General features: G+C 37.9%; 1 protein-coding gene across 9 annotated transcripts in view; it reads right to left on the bottom strand.

The window, feature by feature from the left end:
- The window catches only part of LOC107159833 (zinc finger protein 182), a 35,090-nt gene that overhangs the window by 15,015 nt on the left and 1,796 nt on the right, over positions 1 to 18,279 (bottom strand). For 4 of the 9 annotated variants that reach the window (XM_048796647.1, XM_048796646.1, XM_048796645.1 and 1 more), the window contains 3 exons: positions 17,403 to 17,461; positions 414 to 540; positions 72 to 164 (listed from right to left, as the gene is read on the bottom strand). In XM_048796647.1, coding sequence (XP_048652604.1) covers positions 72 to 164; positions 414 to 540; positions 17,403 to 17,417 — 235 coding nt within the window. In that variant the 5' untranslated portion in view covers positions 17,418 to 17,461. Of the gene's footprint in view, positions 1 to 71; positions 165 to 394; positions 541 to 7,630; positions 9,920 to 17,402; positions 17,462 to 18,279 lie in introns of those variants that run through there. The other 5 variants (XM_048796648.1, XM_048796650.1, XM_048796649.1 and 2 more) reach the window with 3 other exon arrangements.

The following is an 18,279-nucleotide window of genomic DNA, read 5'->3' as shown; positions in this document are numbered from 1 at the left end:
TCTTGGAAGCCCTTTCACAGGAATTTATAGGCTAGGGCCTCGTGCTCAGAGTCTGAGTCAATCCTATTTACCTGGAAAGCTCCAAATTGGAATTCTGTCTTCTGCTGGGCATAGCTCTTCCACCTCCAACTTGAGGATGAGGTCTGGTTTACAAACCTGTTGCCCTGTTAATGACAAATAACAGATAGCTTCTTGGTATAATTCTTCAGAGCCAAGGCAAAAGAAGTTTCAGTTTGGTGACAGCACAAGGGAACCTGTTGTTTGATACAATGGTAATGTCAAACCATTTAACTTGGATTTTTAGTTCTCAAATACCTTTTCAGGAAAGAAAAGTGGGAAATTGAGAAACAAAATATCCTCCATTTAATGCAGTAATCATAAACAGCAAAATTACCTGAGGAAGCCATTCTTACCCACGGAGACCAGGTTGCTGTAGGTCTCTAGCATCACATCTCGGTATAAGGTCCTCTGCAGAGAGTTCAGGTACTGCCACTCCTCCTGGGTGAAATCCACAGCCACATCCTCAAATGTCACTAGTCCCTGTAATGGCACATTCCTTTTATTCTAAAATGCTGACCACCAGGTAATAAGGATAGAACACAGGAGAACTTCTAATTGGGTTCCCCAGTCCTCATGATGACAATACACAATATCTACTTCATATCAAGTTAGTGAAATACTTTGTATGAAAATCACAAATCATGAGAGAAAAAATATTCCATTAAGAAATAGAGGGCTTTTTTGTTTGTTTTTGTACTAGGGATTTGGCACCAGGAATGTAGCTTAACCACTGAGCTACATCCCCAGCCCCTTTTCTTTATTTTGAGATATAGTCTCATTAAGTTGGTTAAGGCCTTGCTAAGTTGCTGAGGCTGGCTGTGAACTTGAGATCCTCCTGCCTCAGCCTCCTGAGCCACTGAGATTACAGGCATGCACCACCACATCTGGCAATAGAGTATTTAAGATGATGCAATATTAGCACAAGGATAGACAGTCTAGTGGGAAAAAAAAGAATCCAAACATGTATAGACAGCTGACTTATGACATTTGGCATAGCAAAACAATGGAGAGAGTATGATCTTTTCTTTTTTTAATATTTAATTTTTTTAATTGTAAGTGGACACAACACCTTTATTTTATTTTTATGTGGTGCTAAGGATGGAACCCAGGGCCTCACATATGCTAGCTGAGCACTCTACCTCTGAACAACAACCCCAGCCGGAGAGTATGATCTTTTCAATAAATGTAAATGGATTATTAGATGTCTATATGGGGGAAAATGAAATTTATCCCCTAATACATGCAGATCACCTGCAGGTAAACTATAAATCTAATGTAAAAAGTGACACAATAAAGTGTCCATAAAATAACTGTAGGGTCACCTAATCACCCCTCCCCTTTCTGTGTCTTGACTACTTTGTGACCCAGACAGCTATAGGTATTTCCCTGCAGGTTTGAGCCCAAACTGGTGCCTTGAACATTCCCAGGCACTGATAAACTGGTTTAGGTGGTTGCCCAAATCCTTAAAATCTCATGTCCCCCTCACTGCAGACAAATCTAGCTAGGTAGGACATCCCTGTCTCTCATTGTCATGATGCTGAAGCCCACTCTGTAAGTTTTAATAGATGCTCAGGAATGATCATCTGGCTTTTTAGTGCTTCTTTCATTACAATCCCAACAGGCCCCATAGCAAGACAATTGGGGCACTCCCCTTGTAGGAATTCCCCTGCTGCCTTTTTTTTTTGTGGTGCTGAACATTGAACTCCCTTCCTTGCACATGCTAAGCAAGCACTCTGCTACTGAGCCACATCCCAGCACATGCTGCCTCTTTGGGGGCAACATCAGACTGGATTCAGCAAAATAAAACAATAATATAGAAAATATGTTCATAAGTCTAGGTGACAAATTCTAAATCAAGACATGAAAAGCACTCATAAAAGGAGAGACTTGGAGTGTTACAAGATTGAAAGGGTAACAGTGAAAAGGCAAGCCATTAAGGGAGATCACCTGCAATATTCATGAAGAGAACAACCACTGTCCTATCTGTAAGAAATACACAACACAAAACAGTGGACAAGAGAAGTGAATAGGTACTTCCTTAAAAATGAGAACCAAGTGACCTATGAACAGAAGAAAATGTACTTGTCCTTGGCACTCAGATACATTGCAATGTATTCAATCTTATTAGCACTCGGGAAATGAAAATTTAAGCTACACTGAGACACCGGTATGTACTTGCCAGAAAAGGTATAATTAAGCAGACTAATGCACCATAATGTTGCACTGAAATGGGAATTCTCAGGTCCCATTAGTAGGAATGTAACCTGGTATAATCACTTGAAAAATACATGGCATGATTTACTAAAGTTAATGATTTGTATACACTATGACCCAGAAGCTCCTTCCCTAGGTACTCACAGAAAATTATGCACATGTGCTCTAGGAAACAAGTCCAGGGATACTCAAAGAAGCACTGCTTCTAATACTAATTCATGGAAAAAGTCCAAATGTCCATTACCAGTAGAATGAGTAAACTGTGGCACAATCATTCAATGAAATGCTGTATGGTGACCAAAAGTAATGAACTACACCTGCTTGTTGTAATGCAGGTTCACTGTTCACTTGTTACCAATTTGAATCATGTGCAACCATTCACACAAGTTATATGGAGTGGGATTATTCTTTAGATAGGCATCAAGGGACAACAGAATCCTAGGATTCATTGTGAGTTGGTACCCCAAGTGTCAGGAAAGTTGATCAGGGCAGATAAAGTTTTCTGAATATGCCTCACTTGCACCATAGTGAACTGACCTCAGAAAACAGCCAGTCCTGTGTTTTATATGTTAGGGGCAAATGAACCATTGAAAGACATCCTGTTTCTAGGAGGGGACTGGATCAGGGTTCAGGTTATTCTGGCTAGCTCCCCACTTATCTCAGATATTACATTCCCAGCACATTCTACAGTTATTCTTAAGAAATATAAATAAGAGTCAGTGTGGTGGTGCACACCTATAATCCCAGCGGCTCAGGAGGCTGAGACAGGATAACTGCAAGTTGGAGGTCAGCCTCAGCAATTTAGTGAGACCCTGCTTCAAAAAATATGAAAGGCTGGGGATGCAACTCAGTGGTTAAGTACCCCTGGGTTCAATTCCCAGTACAAGGGGAAAAAAAAAGAACTACAAATAACAAAGAGGTGAAAACTAGTCCAAGGCCACCCAGAGGACCTTCCTGCACATATCCAACACAGATAAATATAATAAATGTACTAATGAGAAAAAGAAGCCCCGAATATACTCCATATTTCTATTTATAAATTGTAAGAGAACAAGCTAGGCTAGTTAATCCATGATGTTAACAGTGAGGATAATAATTACTTCTACATATGGCAAAAATTTAGAGAAGGGAATGAGAAGGGTGCTGAGGTCCTAATTATGTTCTTTCTACATTTTAGCCTAGGTGGTAGCTACAGAGTGTGTTTTCATGCTTGTGATAATACATCCAACTGTATACTTAAAAACTGTGCACTTTATATGCACTTTATATCTTTATTTGTAAGAATTATTTGCAGGGTTGGGGTTGTGGCTTAGTGGTAGAACACTGGCCCTGGGTTCAATCCTCAGCACCATATAAAAATATAAATAAATAAAGGTATTGTGTCCATCTACAACTAAAAATATTTTTTAAAAGAACTGCTTTTAATAGAGCTGGGAATGTGACTCAGTGGTAGAGCATTTTGTCTAGCATGTGTGAGGTCCTGGGTTCAATCCCCAGCATCAGATACAAAAAATATTTTCAACAAAAAGAGGCAAATCAATGGGAAAATGGGAGTTTCTATGTCAACAAATTATTCTGAAACAACCGGATATTCTTCTTTTTAAAAAAAATGTTTATTTTTGAGTTGTAGTTGGACATAATACCTTTATTTCACTTATTTACTTTTATGTGGTACTGAGGATTGAACCCAGATCTCACACATGCGAGGCGAGTGCTCTACCACTGAGCCACAATCCCAACCCCCGGATAGTCTTTAAAAACCTCAATAACTCCAACATAAAATTAACTCAAAGTGCATTATAGATGTAAATGTAAAATCTAAACCTATAATATTTCTTAGAAGAAAATACAAGAGAAATTCTTTTGAACCTTTAGTTAGCCAAAAATTTCTTAGATGTGACACCAAAATTCAAAAGACATTGTTAAAGAGATTGAAAAGTCAGAGAATGAAAGAAATTATTTATAGATCAAACATCTGGCAAAGAACTTGTATTGAGAATACAAACAAGAACTATCAAAACATGAGGGGAGGGCTGGGGTTGTGGCTCAGCAGTGGCACACTCACCTAGCACGTGCGAGGCCCTAGGTTTGATCCTCAGCACACATAAAAATAAGTAAACAAAATAAAGGTATTGTGTCCAACTACAACTAAAAAATAAATATTTTTTTTAAAAGTGAGGGGTGTTACTGGAGAATTTATCAAATTATATTATTTGCATGTATAAATATGACACAATGAATCCCACCATTATGAATAATCATAATGCACCAATAAAATGGGGAAAAACCTAAAAAGTGAAGCAAAAGCTAGATGCCTCACCAAAGAAGAAATATAGTTAGCAAATAAATACATAAAAATTTTCTCAACACCATTAATCATAAGGGAACTGCAAATTAAAACAACCATGATACACCACTGTACACTTATTATAATGTGGTGGATAACAATACATAGGGCTGGTAAGGATATGGAGCAACCAGACTTCTACTGGCAGGAATGTAAAATGGCATAGCCCCTTTGGAAATGGTTTTCCAGTTGTTCATGAAGTTAAGCGTGTACTACTACATAATCTGGCAATCCCACTCCCAGGTATATTTACCTGGGTGAAATGAAAACTATATAAATCTCAAACCCTATAAAGGAACATACATATGTACACATGTATGTGTATATATACGTGTGTGTGTGTGTGTGTGTGTGTATATANGGGGGGGGGGGGGGGGGGGGGGGGGGGGGGGGGGGGGGGGGGGGGGGGGGGGGGGGGGGGGGGGGGGGGGGGGGGGGGGGGGGGGGGGGGGGGGGGGGGGGGAGAGGGATAACAAGGCTCATTCCATCTTAAGTGATGAAAATTCATTCCACCTTAGATAACAGAAACACTGTCCATAAACTCACTTCCCTCACAGTCAGATACTACCTTCTTAAATTAAAAGAATTGGGTATAACCAGCTTAAGAAACTTTCCAACTTCTAAGCATGCACAGAGCACTGAGGCACTGTCATTTAAGTGACTCCAATTCATTGTAACTATTACATCAAAGCTTAAAACCCCCATCCCCTGTAGGTTTCCCTTAGATATTGATGGGAAATTTTCAACATATTGAAACCAGTCATCTATCTATGGTTTGTTGAATCCACAGATATGAAATCCATGCATACCAAAGGCTGACTATATTCAGACACTGATATTCTGTTGCACTCTCGATGAGAAGGTGACCTTGTTAACATTTTTAGAAGGGAATTTGGCAATTCCTCAAAAATTAAAATATTTTTTAGTCTGGTTATTTCACTGAAAATGATGCTCTTCAATTCTGTTTTCCGCAAATGAAAGTCAAAGGTTATATGTTTTATCTAAGATAGAAAGAAAAAAGCAGGAAACGGAGTTCATAAACATAGAAGGGAGAACAGTAGCATAGAGGAAGAGGACCAGGGGAGTGAGAAAGGGAGGGCAAGGGGAGGTGCTGTGGAATGAAACTGATCAAAGTATGTTATGTGTATGTATGAATATGCTATAATGAAACCCACTATTCTGCATAATTACCATATATCACTAAAATTAAAACAATATCATTATTTCAGAAATGTCAGTTATAGAAATCTGTCCTACAGGAATGTCCCCTCAAGAATACAGGCATTATGGGGCTGGGGTTGTGGCTCAGGGGTAGAGCACTCACTTAGCATGCTTGAGGCACTGAGTTCATTCCTCAGCACCATATAAAATGCAAAATAAAGATACTGTGTCTCCTTAAAACTAAAAAATAAATATATTTTTTTAAAAGAATACAGGCATTATGGGGCTGGGGTTGTGGCTCGGTAGTAGAGTGCTCACCTAGCATGCATGAGGCACTGGGTTTGATCCTCAGCACCATATAAAAATAAAATAAAGATATAGTGTCCACCTAAAACTAAAAAAAATAAATATTAAAAAAAGAATATAAGCATTACAAATATTCATTCACTTCCTAACTTTCTGGATAGGATAAAATTGGAAGTAACACAAAATTAAGGTACATATTGAATATTAATTGTTATAGGCTAAATGTCCTCCTAATTCATATATTGAAGCCTTAATCCCCAAGGTACTGACAGGGCCTTTAAAGGTAATTAAAATTAAGTGAGATCTTATAAGAGTAGGACCCTAATCCAATAGGACTAGTGTCCTTAAAAAGAAGAGGAAGAGTCCCCAGAAGCCAGCAATTTCCCCCTCCCACTTTCTAGGTAAATACACAAACTAAAGGTCATGTCTTCACATGTTAATGCCAGCCATTAGCAAGGCAAGGAGAAAGTCTTCACCAGAGAACAACCTTGCTGGCACCTTGATCTTAGACTTCCAGCCTTTAGAACTGTGAGAAAATAAGTTTCACTGGTTAAGCCATCCAGCCTGTCATATTCTGTTATGGCAGCCTGAAATGACTAATACAGGCTGAATACCCTTCTCCAAAATGCTTATGACAAGAAGTGCTTCAGATTTTAGATTTTTTTTCAGATTTTGGAATATTTGAAATGATATCTTGGGGACAGGACCCTAGTTTAACCATGAAATATTTATGTTTCATAAATACCTTATATACCAGCCTGAAGGTGATTTTAAATAATAATGTTAGTTCATCTGCATTTTGACTGCAAATGAGGTCAGGTGTGGAATTTTCCATTTGTGGCAACAATGCTGCACTCAAAAAAGTTTTACATTTTAGAACATTTTCAGAGTTCAGATTTTTGGATTAGGGAAGAAAATGGTAGTTTTCTAATCTGATGTGAAAAAAATCACTTTAGTTACTCATTCAAGAAGTATTTGTAGGGCTGGGATGTGGCTCAAGCGGTAGCGCGCTCGCCTGGCATGCGTGCGTCCCGGGTTCGATCCTCAGCACCACATACAAAGATGTTGTGTCTGCCGATAACTAAAACATAAATATTAAAATTCTCTCTCTCTCTCTCTCTCTCTCTCTCTCTCTCTCTCTCCCTCTTTAAAAAAAAAAGTATTTGTAAATCATCACAATAAGTGAAAACCAAAAACTGGCAATATGTATATTACATGCTTACTTTGTTTCAAAAGAAAGAAAAAGGGCTGGGGATACAGCTCAGTGGTACAGTGCTGGCCTAGCATGTGTGAGGGCTTGGTTTGATCCCCAGTACCACAAAAACAATTTTTTTAAAGATATTAGATACCAATAATGGCATAGACTCCTCTGTCCCTGTTCTTCCCCACTAAGTACAACTGGAAGCCCTGGAATTAACACAAGAGATGACCAAAAGAGGATCCTGAAAGGAGGAAAAAGGCAAGAACTCTGATTAGGGTCCTGAGGACTTAAAAATAATAGTAGAGGGGGTCGGGGTTATGGCCCAGTGGCAGAGTACTCACCTAGCACGTTTGAGGTACTGGGTTCAATCCTCAGCACCACATAAAAATAAATAAAATAAAGGTTAAAAAATAATAGCAGAGCATCTTACAACCCAACAACAGAGAGCCACACAGATGATGTCTCTCTAAACTCATAACCTAGCAACAGAAAGCAGCCTAGGTGGTCTCAGCCTGCCCCCAAATCAACAAGGGTCCCTCTAACAATACCAGACAAGCCTGGAACACCAGCAAAGAAGATTAGTCAGGAACTGGGAACTGTGCTGACAATAAGCAGGATGGAAAGTAGTCTTGTTCTCCACTGAGCCACAGAGACTTTCTAGGAGTCAGAAAGCACTGACGGGGGAATCCCCATATAGCAATCACTCAGCCTGGAAAAGCTCTTCATCCCTGCTGGCCAAGAACTCCTTCTCCCTCCAGGAGATCAGGTACCATGCAAATTCAGCAAAGGGGAAACTGACACAAGAGGCACCATTTTAAATATAAGGTGGAACTACTCTAATCACAAGCACCTTTGATGCTGTTTCCAGTTTTCCACCTCCTCCAGGTTCTTCAAAGTAGTCAATTCAGATATCTACCTTATACAACCACCTGCTAGTGACCACTCCCTGTGGGACAGCTAGATACAACCTCCACACCCTACACAGACTGCACATATGCCACAATGACCACCTCTCTGTTACAGTGTGACTGCGGGGAACCATGCCTACTTACTTTAAACCCCCTACTTAGAACTCTCCTGAAGAAAACCCACTTAGGTGATGTACTAGACCCTAGTAAAGGCTTCAGCTCACAGTTTATTCCCTCTTTATTTTACCCCTCATCCTAGTTGAGCATGTTGCATCATAGATGGCTCATCCCTTCCTGAGAGGCATGCTGCACTCCTCTCTGGGGTCTGTAAGTAGTAAACCACTTCTGATATTTTGTGGGTTTTGTCAAGTTGTCCTTTCTGTATCAACTGAGATACTTGAACATTACTACTTTCCCACTCTCCTAAGAGTGACTATCTTAGCAGAAATAAACTGGACATAGGACAGATAAGAACTAAAGGGAATCTGCAGTATAAAGTTTCCTCTAAGAGGGTCACCTGGTCACAGCACAAACACCAGGACTGGCATTAAGCCATCCACCAGCATAAAGAAAAATCCCAGGAAAGGCACACTGTAAACATCCACCACAATATTCCCCAGACCCCCCTCACTAGAGGGCCAGAGTTTATAACCACTCTTGTAAGAGATCTTAAAACCAAATTAGAGAGCTAAGTATATAGTTCAGTAGGTAGAGTGCTTGCCTTGCATGCACAAGGCCCTGGGTTCAATCCCCAGCACCAAAAACAAAACAAATTTTTAAAATAAGCAAAAATACAATACCCCATGACATAATAAAAGTAAACATTTCCCACAGTTGCAAAGGACTCCCCAAACTCTTAGAATTTACTGTTCTTTGTAGCTAGTGAGATGACTCATAAGTGGCCCTAGAAAGCTTCATGACAGTCACCAGAAAAACTAAGCACATGTCAGGAAGGTTGAAACTTTCAGCCCCACCCTCAAATCTCTGGGAAGAAAAGATAAGCTAGAGATTCAGTTGGTCTCCAACAGCCAATGATTTAATCTTTCATGTCTATGTAATAAAACTTCCATGAAAATTTCTGAATGACGGAGTTAGCAGAGCTTCTGAGTTGGTAAACACACTGAGTTGCTAGGAGAATGGCACACCAGGAAGGAAGCTCTGTACCTCCTCCTAACTAGCTCTATATAACTCTTCCATTTGGTTCCTGAGTTGTATACTTTATAACAAACCAGTAATCATAATTATAGTGATTTCCTGAGTTTTGTGAATTGTTCTAGTAAATTACTAAACCTATAGAGAATAGTATATGGGAACCCCCAAATCTGTAGTTAGCTGAGCAGAAGGGCAGGTAGCCTAGGCACCCCACTTATGGTTGGCATCTAAGTTGGGGCAGTTTTATGGGACTAAGACCATAACTTATGGGGCCTACACTAATGCTGGTGCATACATATGAGTTTTGGGTAGACATAATTTAGCCCATAACACCTTAACAAGATTTAAAGCAGCTAACAAAAAATGCTTCAACAATTAAAATTTCTCCTGCAACAAATAAAAACAGGAAATCTCAACAAATAAATAGAAGTTACAAAAGAGAGAACCAGAGATTATAGAGCTGAAAAACACAATAAGCAAATTACAAACTCACTAAATAGGGTTGGGGGTGTAGCTCAGTGGGAGGGCACTTGCCTATCATTCACAGGCCCTGGGTTCAATCCCCAGCACCTGAAAAAAAGTCAAAAAAACTGTTTAGTGAAGATGGAGATGAAAAAGGACAGAATCTGTGAATCTGAGGATGAATATCAATAGAATTTACTCAATCTATTATTATTATTCTTTTTTTTTTTGGTAATGGGGATTGAGCCCAGGGACACTTAACCACTGTGTCACATCCCCAGCCTTTTTAATTTTTTTTTTTAATTTTGAGACAAGTTCTTACAAAGTTGCTTAGGGTCTCATTAAGTTGCCTAAGCTAGCCTTGAATTTGCAATCCTCCTGCCTCGGCCTCCCAAGCCACAGGGATTAGAGGCTAGTACCACCATGCCCAGCCAGTTTATTTTTTTTTAATATTTTTAGTTGTATATGTACACAATACCTTTATTTTATTTATTTGCTTTTATGTGGTACTGAGGATTGAACCCAGTGCCTCACATGTACTAGGCAAGCAAGCACTCTACCACTGAAACAGATTGAGCTAGGTGCAGTGGTACACAACTCCTATAATCTCAGTGACTCAGGAGGCTGAGGTAGAAGGATCTCTAGTTTAAGGCAGCCTCAGCATCTGAGTGAAACCCTGTCCCTAAATTTTAAAAAAAAATGAAAAGAACTGGAATGTAGCTTAATGGTAAAATGCCCCCATAGTTTAAACCTCAGGACCACAAAAAAATAAATAGAATGAAAACAATGAGCAGAATCTCAGAGGCCCACAGGATTATAACAAAATATCTAATATTCATATTGTTGATGTCCTAGAAGGAGACTAGAATGTGACTAAAAGGGTATTCAAAGCAATAATGACTGAAAACTTTCCAAATTTGACAAAAGTCATAAACCTACAGATTTAAGAAAATGAGAAAACCTATGGGTTTAGGAGAAATCCTTGCCAACATATGTCCAAACTAAATTTCTGAAAACTAAGTACAAAGAAAAAAGAATCTTGAAGACAGCCAGAGAGAAACAACCCTGTAGAGGTTAAAAAAATGTGAATGATAGATTTCTCACAGGAAACCAAGGAGGTCAGAAAGAAATGGCTTAATAATTTTCAAGTGCTGAAAACAAAAGCACAGTTAACCAGTTTTGTATCTGGCAAAGTTATCCTTCAGGAAATAAGGAGAAATCAAGACATACTCAGAAGAAGGAAAACAAAGAATTTGTCACTGACAGACCTATTAAAAAAAAAAAACTACCTATAACAGGCATGATAGCATGTGCCTATAATCAATCCTAGCAATTGGGGAGGCCTAGGTAACTTACCAAAACCCTGTCTCAAAAAAATAAATAAATAAAAGAAGAAGAAACCTAAAGGAAGTTGTCCAAACATAAAAGAAGTGATAAAAGAATGAATTTCTGAGCATTAGGTAGGAAGAATAATAGAAAGAGCAGAAAGATGATTGATTGGATATAAATACATGCAGAGGAGAAAGGGAATCAGAGGCAAAAATGGAGTAGAGGGGAATTAAATCAATCAACATTTTGCTATTCACATCCTTTTTATATTCTTCACTATTTTAGATTTTTGTAGAGTACATCTGTTCCATTGTCAAACAGAAAATTTATATTTCTTTTACAAAGAGCAGCAGCAGAGAAAATGCTTGGGATCAGTGACATTTCACAATGAAAATAGAATTTAAAAAGATTCCTGAGCACATGGCCAACCCACCCACTGCTTGCCACATCTGCCTGGCAGCTCAGAGATTGTCAACTGCAGAAGTAAGGAGCAGCTGAGGTAACAGCATAGTACAGTGCTGTCTAGTTGATCTGGAACATACAGGCATGTACATAGGGACAGTGGGCAGCAAAGTACAGCACAGCATTGGGGTATGTGGTCCCAAGTAAGATGAAGTAAGTACATTCCACACTGTCTCTCTCTCACTGAATACAAGCATAAAACCTGGACAGAATGCATTAAGTCGCAATCTGGTAATTCTGAAAAGTAAAAACAAAAACACAAAGTAGAGGAAAGAAGCCATATGTGGTGATGTACATCTGTAATCCCAGAGACTCAGGAGGTGGAAGCAGGAGGATCACAAGTTCAAGGCCAGACTCGATTAAGGGAAAAGCCTAGACTTTGAAGTGCCACCAAATTCATTGCGAGTTTGCCACTGATTCTGTGGTTTTCCCTGGCCCAAGACAAAGTCAGCATGGAGCCAAGAAGATAGTACAGATACAGAAAGAGCTCAAGAACCAGGCATGGTGGTGCACTCCTATAATCCCAGTGACTTGGGAGACTGAGGCAGGAGGATCACGAGTTCAAAGCCAGCCTCAGCAACTTAGCAAGGCTCTGAGGAACCCAGTGAGACCCTGTCTCAAAATAAAACATAAAAGTGCTGGGGATGTGGCTCAGTAGTTAAGCACCCCTGGGTTCAACCTCTGGTAGAAAGAAAAGAAAACAAAAGAAAAGCAAAGAAAGCTCATGAAGCAACTCTCTAGATCGGCTTGAAGAGTGGTAAGGGAGCTCCTAATGCTCAAAGAGTGAGAGGGAAATCCATTTTTCTTTTTCCTCCTTTTCTCTCACACCCTAGGCAGCAGAAAATCCAGCAGTAGCAGCAGCAGTAATAGCTACAACAGGACCTGCAGTACCAGTAGACTCTGGCCATCATCTAAAACCCAGACTCTGATTTGAAGCTCTTAGTCCCAAGAGAAACTTCATTATTTTTTGTCTTCTGTATCTGCAACTTGTGTCCATCCATGGGCATAGCTGGGGTAAGTGTACAGTCTAGCAAAAAACAAAAACAAAAACAAAAAACGCTTCTCTATAAGATGGACAAAAGGGGGAAGAACAGGGAACTAGAAAATTCACAGGAAATCATGGGGAGGAAGAATTCAGGAAAGAAACCCCATAACTTCATATATCAACTCCTGGGCTCATTCTCAAACTGTGCATTTGTGGATCTAATCTAAAACAAAAAAGTAAACACTTTTGAGAACTGAACTAAAGGACAAACCACTGCCTACATCCCAGAATGTCTGTTATGAGGTTTAAAAACTAAACAAACATGGAAACCACAAACTACAGAAGACTGATTAGAACTTGTAGCCTGAACTCAACTGGGTCAACTGCCTATGGCAAATCAAAATATCAACATTCTCCATATGATTTAAACAAACCCAGTGTCTCATAATATCACATTAAAATATGTAGGACATATTCCAAAATTACATGGTACACAAGAAAATCTCAACAGTCACGAGAAAAAAACAACAGATACCAACATCAAGCAGATACAAGTGCTGGAATCATTTGAGAAAGTCTTTAAAGCAGCTATTACAAAAAAACACCCAGGCTGGGGATATAGCTCAATGGTCGAGCAGTTTTCTACCCTGCATGAGGCCCTGGATTTGATCCCCAGTAACATACATACACACACACACACACACACACACAACCCAAGAAGTTAGATCAACCTTCTAAGAACCACAAGAAAACTAGAAAGTCTCATCAAAAACACAGAAGATCTAAAGAAGAACCAAATGGAAATTTTGAAACTGAAAAAGATAATAACCAAAATAACCTCCTACTAGAAAGGGCTTAATAGCCCAATGGAGATAACAGATAAAAGAGTGAATAAGCCTCAAAGTAATCAATACAATTTAACCAATCTGGAAAACAAAAATACTGAAAAAAATGAACAGTGCTTCTAAGACCTGTGAGATAACACCAAATTTAGGTTATTAGAGTTCCAGAAGAAGAGAAAGGAAAGTTCAGAAAAATACTTGGAAAAAAAAAATTCCTGACCACTTTCCATATTTGGCAAAGACCTGCATCTGTAGGTTCAAGAGGCTCAGCAATCCCCAAACAGAAAAAACCCACAAAAAATGCACAACCAGACACATCATCAAACTGCTAAAAACTAAGGACAAAGGACTACATATATAGTAACAGAAAGATAACAAGAAGACTACACACTTGGAAATTAAACCTCATTCTTCCAGGCTGGGGTTGTGGCTTAGTGGTAGAGTGCTCACCTGGCATGTGTGGGGCATTGGGTTTGATCCTCAGCACCACATTAAATAAATAAATAAATAAATAAATAATGTTGTGTCCATCTACAACTAAAAAAAATTTTTTTTTAATTATTCTTCCAAATAATACATATAATCAAAGAGGAAGTATTATTGAAAATTTGAAAGTAATCTGAACTGAACAAAAATGAAAATATACAAAACTTTGTGGGACACAGTTAAAACACTGCTTAGAGAAAATCTTACAGCATTAAATGCATGCATTGAGAAAAGTTTTAAACCAATAAAGTAGCCAAGATATATGGGCTGGAGTTGTGACTCAGCGGTAGAGTACTCGCCTAGCATGGGTTCAATCCTCAGCACCACATAAATGTAAAATAAAGATATTGTGTCCACATAAAACTTAAAAAATAAATATTAAAAAATAGCTAAGATAATAGAATTAGCCTAGGTATCTGCCAATAGATGAATGGATAAATCATAAATACATATATAAGTGTGTATATGTATGTGTGTGTATATACAGACATATAAAGTATACACACATATGTGTATATATATATACATAAAATATAAAGGTATATATTAATGCAAAATGGATCATAGAACAAAATATAAAACCAAAAACTAGTAAACTTACAGAATATGAGAAAATCTTCATGACATCAAGTAAGGAAAAAGTGTTCTTAGATCTGATACCAAAAGCACACTCTATATAATAAATAATTTATACACTGGATACTTTCAAAATAAAAAAAAATCTTGCTCTGCAAATAACACTCTTAAGAGAATTGAAAGGACAGGCCACACATTTGGAGAAAAGACTTACAAACCATGGGACTGACAAAGGGCTTGCATAAGGAATATATAAAGAACTCTCAAACCTCAACAGTAAGAAAACAATCCAATTTTCAAAAGGACAAAACCTTTTGAACAAACACATTATCAAAGAGGACATACAAAAAAGTAAATAAGCATATATAAAATGTTCAATATACTTGGCTATTAGGGAAATGCAAATTAAAACCATAATAAGATACTACTACATGCCTTCTAGAATGATGAAAACTTTTTTAAAATACTGAATATACCAACTGCTGACAAAAATGTGCCAACTGAAATTCTTGCATACTGCTTATGGAAATGAAAAATGGGTCAATGGCTCCAGAAACCCCTTTGGCAGATTCTCAAAAGCTAAACATACACTTACTATATGACCCAGCAATTCATATTTACTCTAGAGAAATGAAAACATGTTTACACAAAATCTGAATGTTTAAGTAGCTCTACTTATAACTGCCCCAATCTGGAAATAGTCCAAATGTATTTCAAAAGATGAACAGATAAGTAAGCCATAGAACATCTATACCATGAATTCAGCAATAATAAAAAAAGAACAATTAATAACACACACAACAATTTGGGTGAATCTCCAGAGAACTGTGTTGAGTAAAAAAAAAAAAAAGTCCAATCCCAAAATATTATGTACTATATGATTCCATTTAATTCTTTTTCTTTCTTTTTATGTTACTGGGGATAGAACCCAAGGAAGTTTTACCACTGAGCTACATCCCCAGTCTTTTTCATTTTTTTTTTTTATTTTGAGACAGGGTCTCAGTAAGTTGCTGAGGGTCTTGCTAAATTGACTTTGGCCTCAATCTCACAATTCTCCTGCCTCAGCTGCCAAGTTGCTGGAATTACAGGAATAAGCCACTGCACCTGGCTTGTATGATTCCATTTAAATCATGTTCTTGAAATAACAAAGCTTCTGAAATAGAAAACATACTAGTAGTTGCCAGGAGATTAAGAATGATTAAGATTAAGATTAAGAGATTAAGAATGGGTGTGAATGTAGCCTTGAGGGAGCCTTGAAGTAATGAACTATTCTGTGCCTGATCATATTTTTAAAATTTTTTTTAGCTGTTGATAAACCTTTATTTTATTTATTTTTATGTGGTGCTGAGGATCGAACCCAGTGCCTCCCACATGCTAGGCAAGTGCTCTGCCACTAAACCACAACCCCAGCCCATGCCTAATCATATTAATATAATATCCTGATTGTGATATTAGACTTGTTTTGAAATATGTTGTCATTGGGGAAAATGGGAAAAGGTACACGGGACCTATCTATATTATTCTTCAAATTATATGTAAATAAATCACCTCAAAAGGAAAAGTTTAATTTTTAAAAAAAGGTTGCACTAAGCTGGGCATGGTGGCATACAACTTTCATCCCAGCTAATCCAGAAGATGATGGAAGACAATCATTTGAGTTTAGGTGTTCAAGACCAGCCTGGACAATATAGTGGTATCCACCTCAAAAAAAAAAAAAAAGGAAAGAAAGAAAGGTTACAGAGCATATGGCCCCATTTAAATGACACTCTTGAAAAGACAAAACTATAGTGACACAGAATGGATCTGTGGTTGGCTAAGGTTATAGGCAGGGGGAGGATATGACTATAAATAAGTAACATGAGGCAGTTTTTGTGGTGAAGAAACTAGAACCTGTAGATTAGTTACACCAATCTGCACGTATTAACACTTATCAACTGACACAAATGCAAAATCAATTTTAAGTTAATTTAAAAGATTAAAAAATGAAAGAAAAAAGATGGTAGACTATGGCTATCTGTAGACTTTGTGTCTTGGCCAAAAGAGAACTGAAAGTCCAACTGAGAAAATTACTTCAGGAAAGTCATTTGAAAGACAGGCAGGTTCCTTAAGAGATTTCATTCCTAATTTATAATATGACCATATCTCCAGCTCACTTAGAAATGGGAAATATCTACAGGAAATCAGGAACGTTATTTATCACCAAGTTGTGGTTAAAGATAATTCCACATGACAACTGAACCAAAAAATGCCCTGAAAAGCAACTCCAGGAAACCCTGGCTTCTCCTGAGGCCTTTCTATGCTCTCTCCTGATGAATAAGGTGAGTCAAGGAACTAGTTATATTTCCCTTTGGCTGCCTGAAGACTCAAAGAGAAACCAGCAGCTCAACATTAATACAGATGGCCCCTGACTAAACATGGTCTGACTTATGATTTTTCAACTTTACAGTGATGCTAAATCAATACATAATCAGTAGAAACCATACTTAGAATTTTTAATTTTAATAATTTCCTGGGCTAACAATATGTAAAACAATATTCTCTTCTGATGCTTAGCAGCAGCAGTGAGCCATAACTCCCAGTCATGTGATCAAAAGGGGAAGCAACGAATACTCCAGTGTACCATGTTGCCAAGCTATGACGCTGAGTAGATTAGAAGTATTAAATGAATTTTCAGCTTTATTATGAGTTTATCAGGATGTAACCCCATCACAAGTCAAGGAACATGTCTGTATCTGTTACCCTGAAGTCCTCCAAGTATGTACATTCTAATTAGCCTTGATCTTCTGTCTCTCATTTTCCCTGATCCTAGTCCTCATTCACAAATAAGTTTCTATTTCATGGTAAAGATTCCTATAAATCTCATCACATCTATGGTTAAAAAGAGAAAGGAACAAACAGATAACATACTTACCTGGGGTTTGGCCATTTCCTGCTGTTCTTGGGAAAAGGCAGAGATATGTGAAAATTGAGCTGGAACAAGTAGAGAAGGGTAAAGCATATGAGGACCCCATTAGGCTTGGAGTAGCAGAATTATCCTCCTAGAAATCCCCTCACATAAGCTAGCAATGAAGCTGCTCTGTGGAAGAGTATATGGTTTTAATAATGACCAGTATATTTTTTACTTTTTGTGTGAACATTGAGCACAAAGGCTTTTATTACATATAATAAATTGTACCCCAACCCAGAACTTGTATTCACTTAATGAGATAATTTATCATAATGTGTAATTTCTCTGTAAGTAACTTCATCTGGGCATTGAGTTTAATAATGCCAAACTTAAAACAATCCCATGTGACCCATAAGAGAATAATAAATAAATATTAGCAACAAAATTCTACACAGTTGTTTAAAATGTTATATGGAAGTATACACTTTTCTGTGTATGTTGTGGTAGACATATCTCAAAAGTTTAAAAGAATGTTATAGAAGAAATCTAAAACTGAATTACAATAAATTTCTAAATAAAAATAGATTATAAAACTGCAGAAACCTATCTTAAAACTATAAAAGTTTAAAAAGGCATACACATATATGTTTAAGAATGGACATAAATGTGATGGGGGGGCAAATCAGTTCTTTTTTTTTCCTTTCCTCTATTTCCCAATTAATCTGTAATTCAAAAGTATTATTTATTAAATGTCACAAAAAAAAACACTGAACTTTTTAGAACTACCTATTATCCAAATGACATTTTACCCCTAGTCCCCTCAGATCCTGCAGCACCAGGCCCCACCCACCCCTCCCAGCCCCCAAACTGTGGAGAAGGCCAGCTGTTAGGTAAGTCTTCT

This window comes from Marmota marmota, unplaced genomic scaffold (genome assembly GCF_001458135.2).
Source record: "Marmota marmota marmota unplaced genomic scaffold, marMar, whole genome shotgun sequence".
Lineage (NCBI taxonomy): Eukaryota > Metazoa > Chordata > Mammalia > Rodentia > Sciuridae > Marmota > Marmota marmota.
The sequence above is the reverse complement of the archived record's forward strand: the minus strand, read 5'-3'. Positions and strand labels throughout refer to the sequence as shown.